Source organism: Antennarius striatus, chromosome 7 (assembly GCF_040054535.1).
Source record: "Antennarius striatus isolate MH-2024 chromosome 7, ASM4005453v1, whole genome shotgun sequence".
Lineage (NCBI taxonomy): Eukaryota > Metazoa > Chordata > Actinopteri > Lophiiformes > Antennariidae > Antennarius > Antennarius striatus.
The window spans coordinates 26,319,156-26,325,331 of record NC_090782.1 but is presented as its reverse complement, the minus strand read 5'-3'; the positions used below and the strand labels follow the sequence as shown (position 1 = coordinate 26,325,331).

At 41.6% G+C, this 6,176-nt stretch overlaps 1 protein-coding gene across 1 annotated transcript; it reads right to left on the bottom strand.

The window, feature by feature from the left end:
* Positions 1-242: 242 nt before the first annotated feature.
* LOC137598954 (complement factor H-like) lies at positions 243-5,015 on the bottom strand. The gene is made up of 15 exons (XM_068319562.1): positions 4,894-5,015; positions 4,613-4,795; positions 4,422-4,527; positions 4,262-4,338; positions 3,991-4,173; positions 3,355-3,537; positions 2,800-2,991; positions 2,523-2,702; positions 2,262-2,429; positions 1,975-2,142; positions 1,599-1,766; positions 1,171-1,353; positions 904-1,086; positions 491-637; positions 243-422 (listed from the first exon to the last, which is right to left on the bottom strand). Exons 1-15 carry the CDS (start codon positions 4,961-4,963, stop codon positions 403-405), a joined length of 2,211 nt encoding a protein of 736 aa, XP_068175663.1. The 5' UTR covers positions 4,964-5,015; the 3' UTR covers positions 243-402.
* Positions 5,016-6,176: the final 1,161 nt, after the last annotated feature.

The following is a 6,176-nucleotide window of genomic DNA, read 5'->3' as shown; positions in this document are numbered from 1 at the left end:
AACATTGAACAAAGTCCAAGGAAAAAAACAGCCAATGTTGAAATTAGATCAGATGTTCCAGATTATCTTATCTGGTGGAGGATGATTAACACTTTACAGTAAAGTCAACGAGCAATGATGACAAGATGTGAACGTGAGGACGACTACATGCTAAATTGAAGTCCTCTAAGATAAAGAATAATAACGTCACCTTCGCCATCAACTTAATTCATTTGTCACAAAATCAGAAACAACAAACACAATTTTCTTTTCTCCACTTTAATTTATGATAACATCTCACACTATTACACAAATAGGTGATTAACCACTCATATGTGATCAGGATCCTGCAGACATCAGGTCACACTGAGGGATGGTGTTCCAGGATCCAGGAATGACATTAAGTTCTCATCTTTTTCAGCTTCACTGCTCCTGATTGGGAGCTGTGGGAGAAAACTGCTGTCAGTGTGACGTCTGACGTAGAGCAGAAGCGCTTCTCCAGTCGTCTCACCTTCACATACCACTCTTCCCTCCCATTCCCCCTCCACACAGGTGGCGTCGAACCTTTTTTCTCCACATTGATAAACTATGACTTCCTTGTTCTTGTACATTTCTTTATCTGGGTCCACTTTCACATCTTTGGGTTTGTTACAATATGCTGAAAATGCAGAAACCCATGGTTACCCAACCCGAGAGAAAAACAAAACTTTTTAAGGTCACTATTTTGCTGACAACATTAATTGAGCTTTAATTAATGAAATGATCACATTTCAGGTTTTCTACATGTTGTTTAAAGCCATCCACTGTCTGCTAGTTATGTGACTCATCGTGCACACCTTTCGTCACATGTGCCAAAATTACAGAACAACTTTACCAACTTCAAAACCCTAATTGTCCAACAGAACTCTGGACGTACGTACGTACGTGTGCATCGAATGACGTTCTCCCATGTCCCGTTGTTGCATCGAAGTTTTGCTTCCCCCTCCATTTTAAACTTACTCCGGCATTCGTAAGTGACTTCAGAGTCGGTCAGGTATTGCTTCTTCGGTGGATCTACAACAACTGCATTCTCTAATTTAGGTGGTGGCTTGCAGTTGCTTGGAAGAGCTGCAAGAGATTAAAATACATGCAGTGTTGGAGACCAATAGAGGAATAGTTATTTCTGTTGAAAAGCTTTTGCAGGTGACTCACATTGACAGATGTTTTGGAACAATAAACTGGCCTTCCATTCCCCATTTTGACATCTTAAGCTTTCAACCGCCTCAAGGAAGCCTTCCATACAAAAAATGGGGATGGTTTCATGTGGGCCGTAAACACCACGTTGGGTCATATTCCCGTTTGGAATCACAGGAATTTCCCCACATTTTGTTTTTTCTGGAGCAGATATCATAGTTAGATTTGTCCTTTCAAACAGCTTTCGCTACAATTAAGAAGAAAATCAACAAATAGCTAGCACATAAATCACGGCCTGTCTTAAAACATGATTTTGATTTATTTCTGCACAAGGAAAGGGGTGAAGTGGAATTCCATCCCGAGCCCTATTTAATATTCTACTTTAAAATGACAGATGATTCCTGCTGCTGACAACTACAGCTGTGAGGCATTTAGGGACGGATTACCGATGCATTGTCCAAGTCCGGACCACTCCTGGCTAGCAGTACACACGGCTTCACCCCAGCCACCTTTGGTGAAAAGCTTATAATCTTGATTGCAGGTGTAGTACAGCTTGTCATTATATGGGCCCACTGCAAATCCATTTTCAATTTCAGGCTTTTTACATCCAGTTACTGCAAAACCAAAAAAAAGACGTTATCACATATGAATGAGAGCAATGCATTTTTAACCGTTAGGCTGCAGATGTCTGTTGTTGGTGTCTGGTTATTCTACATTCTGATTCTGCAGTGCCACTGGATGTTTAAGCCTACCTGAAAGAGATTTCCAGACAAACAGGAAAACAAGCACACATTTAAACTGCATGAAGTTGTGAAGTGTCACCTGTACAGGCCTCGGTCCCGGTCCAAACGCCCCGCTCACAGGTAGCAGTGTAACGGGTCTCACTCTTGCCCTGGCAGGTGTACTGGACTTGTTCATCATGTGCGTAGCTACGACTGACATGATGGGTAAACTCTGCCTTTTCAATCTCTGGGCTTTTACAGCCTATTTCTGCAACAACGTAAATGAAATCATCAACGTTTGCCAACTTTGACCAAGATAATCACTTCACTGAATTTATTTTAAAGCTTAAATGAAATGAACAAAATGACAAAAGAACTTTTACTGACCTGTACATTTTGAATTCCCAGTCCAACCATTTTCCCTACACACACGAGAGGGACTGCCTTCATAACCTTCCTTGCAGACATAATAAACAACTTCATGGTTTTTGTATTCCTGCTTGTAGGGGCCTCCGATATCGGCATTCTGGATTTCCAGTCTGTCACATTTTATTTCTGAAAAGAAAAAGATAGCAAGAAGCTTGGTTCCCCACGAGCAGAAATGTCGGTGTTAAATATTGGTAGAAGTCAGGAACTAAAAGAGGATACCTTGACAGAGTGGCTTTGGCATCCACCCATCTCTGGTACAGGTAGCCTCATTGGAGCCATCTGTGCTCCTGTAGTTCCTGATGCAGGTATAACCAACTTTAATCCCCGGTGTTAGTGGTTGTCCATAGTAGATGTTCCAGTCATAGACATTTCTTTCTTGTCGCCTGGTGCATGTGACCTCTACAATAAAAGGAGTGACTCATTCTAAGACAATCATCTGGGGTTCATGAAGTCAATGGACGAAGCAGAAGGCGAGCATGGCCAGCGTTTTTTATACCTTTGCACACGGGTCTGACTGACCAATGTCCATTTTCATCGCATGTACTTTCTGCCCAGGTCTGCCGGCGATCAACAATCCAGTAATTCTCCCCACAAGTGACGTTAATTTTCTGACCAGATGAAAACAAGTTCCTGTGAGGAGGATCATAGCTCGTTCCTGGTACAGGTGGGTCCAGCAGACACCTGGTCTCTGTGGTCAGACACATTTGAGTCTCTTGGCATCCATCCATCCATCCACCCACCCACCCACCCACCCATCCACCCATTCATCCATCCACCCACCCACCCACCCATCATCCATCCATCCAACCATCATCAACCCACCCATCCATCCACCCATCCATCCATCCATCCATCCATCCATCCATCCATCCATCCATCCATCCACCCACCCACCCATCCACCCATTCATCCATCCACCCACCCACCCACCCATCATCCATCCATCCAACCATCATCAAACCACCCATCCATCCACCCATCCATCCATCCATCCATCCATCCATCCATCCATCCATCCATCCATCCATCCACCCACCCACCCATGACCTACTCTCACAGAGGGGCGTGGGGATCCAGTCTGCTATTGTTCCAGTTTTCATACATCTTGAAGGTCTGCTGTCTGGTTGTGAGAATCCTTGATTGCACATGAAGTAGAGGACATCGAGTTCGTTGTACTCTCGGTCTCCTCCCGGAACAAATCCATTTTCAATATTGGGTACAGAGCATTTAATAGCTGAAAAATGAAGAATTGTTGATATGTTAAAGACAAAAGAGACAGTGATGCTTCAACTACAGACAAGAATTGGAACATAATTCTAATACTTTTAAGGACTATATCTACACATAAAGCGGGTTGCATCTACGGATGACAATGTCACAGAATAATTATTTGCCTTGCACTGAAATGATCCATAACTCTACCATTACTAGATAAGATTCTTTCTGAAATTATACTTTGATAATTTTTGCCCAATGTCAAGTGACTTTTAAGGAACCTTTTTTGCATTTTTTTGTGTGAAAATCTGACAGCATTTAAGAGGCTTATCATATGTATAGCAGCTGAAAAAGGCAAGGACTCTGGCAAAAAGTCAAAAATGTAAATATGTCAGGTTCAGATCACATAATAAGAGAAGAGAGAGATGAAACAGGAAATTCAAAAAGGAAGGTGTGTGCTTCCTGTTTTTACCCAGGCATGTTGGAGGTGAGCCACTCCACATCCCATTTTCATTACAATGAATTTGCGCTGACCCAGAAAGAATTTCTTTGCTGGACCTGCAGCTGAATTGAATTATGTTGCCATAGGTTGCAGAGAGTAGATCTCCATTCACCTGGATGTTGTCTTCCACATCAACAGGTGGGCAGCTTACAGCTGGAAGGAATGTGAAAACATGACTCTGATGACAATGAGAAGGAGAGAGAAAGTTTGGAATTTTCCAGTCCTTCACTTCAGATCTTACCTTCACAGGTGGGAACAATGCCATCCCAACCTTGGTCCATGCAATTGCGGTAGTTAATGCGATTTTGCATCTGATAACTGAAGCAAGCATAATGTAGAGAATCTGCACATTTGAGACCATCAGGAGCACCAACACAATATAAATATGAATGTCCTTGTACCCTTTGTGGCAAGTGTAAACGACTCGTGACCCAAAGAGAAAATCGGCTCCCTTGTCCAGACGGAAATCTGCGAATTGAGCCTCTCCAGGATGACCACACGATTTAGCTAATAATGTAAGAATGAACAGAATGAACACATCAAACGCTGAACACAATGAAATTAATTCCATCCAGAAAAGGTCGGAACTTACGTTGACATTTACTTCCTTTAAACTCCCATTTTCCCTTAGCACAAATCATTTTGAAGAACCCACTGTAGCCTATGTTGCAGCCCACTCTGACCTGCTGTCCATTGTCATAGACGTCCTGCAGATTAGCCGTATCAAAATTGCGATCATACCGGTCGCTGTTTTGAAACTGCTGAAGTGTACAATCTGGAGGGGGTGTGTGTGGCAAAAAAACACAAAGAAAACACAACTGTCATGTTGAGTGCATGTTGATCAAAATTCTCCATAAATGCTTGAAGTCTTACCTTGACTTGTCACAGCGGTCAGGGAGTGGATCCAAACCAACAGGACCAAGGTTTGGGTTATGGCATTCATTTTTTGGTCAGGAGGAGAACCTGGAGACTGAAACACTGTCGTGCAGAGAGAGCTGTGGATTTCACAGGCAAAAAGAGATTGCTCAATGACTTACGCAAGTCTGTTCCAACCTCCAGCTAATATCTCAGGCTCCCAGAGATCCAAAAAGGGAAATGCCTGATCTGACTACTAAAACAACCCAAAAACACCATACTATTTTATGTAAGATTGATATGTATGTTGTAGAATAAGCCCATTGAATCATGGAAATGACTTGACAGAGTAGCAACAACTTTGTTGTTAAAGTAAGATTTTTTTTATTGTTAAAGGACCATTTGTTCAATCAAATTCAATCCAAATGTCCAAATGGTTTCTTGCCTTAAGATTGTCTTTTTTCACTATTCGGTGGATAAAAAAGTGTCCTGAACTGTTTTATTTGTTCTTTTTCTTTTCTTGGTAATCATTTGCAAAAATCAATCATGCAAACAAAAACATGTTGGATGCCGGCAAGCCTGAGTCCAACTCTTCTCACCTCCGGTAAATGTAAAATACAGGACAGCCTAGTCCAGATAAGAATTAGACTGAAAACGTGAATCTCACTTTTTTTAATTCAAATGTTTGCTTATTGATGGCCTTGTGTGACAGCTGCCAAAAGGCTGCCAGGTAAATTTAGGCCCCGGTGTCACAAAATGTAGACGTTAAGTAAGGCGGTATTTGTCAATAAAACTTTATGGCGTTCATACATACTTGGGAAAGCTAGAAGATTTGCTACATCTGAATGTGTAACATACAGTATGTTTGTCTTCTCAAAGAACGCACATTGATTTGAGGCCTCTTGATATTTATTTACTTGTTCCATACCACACACCAGATGCCTCGGCTGACGGGTCATTCAGGGTGTCGCTCCACAATGACTTCCTGAGGTGCCTCGACAAACACAACACATGGTTTCTTTTTATTCTACTTCTCACATGGAAATTTTTCTACTTCCTTTTCCCCATAATTGATAAAATATCGCTCACAATTTTGATCTATATATCTTTAGACAGATCAACTGTTCCTGCATTCAGATTAATGGAGTTGATATTTGTGGCATTGACACTGAAGCTGAAGCGAAACGGTGTCAAAATTCATGACTTCTACTCATGCAGGTAGTAGTTCAATTTTTTTTTCTTCACATCGTGTCAATAGACCTTTAAGATTGCATGTTTATATTTGCAGATTTATATGTTAT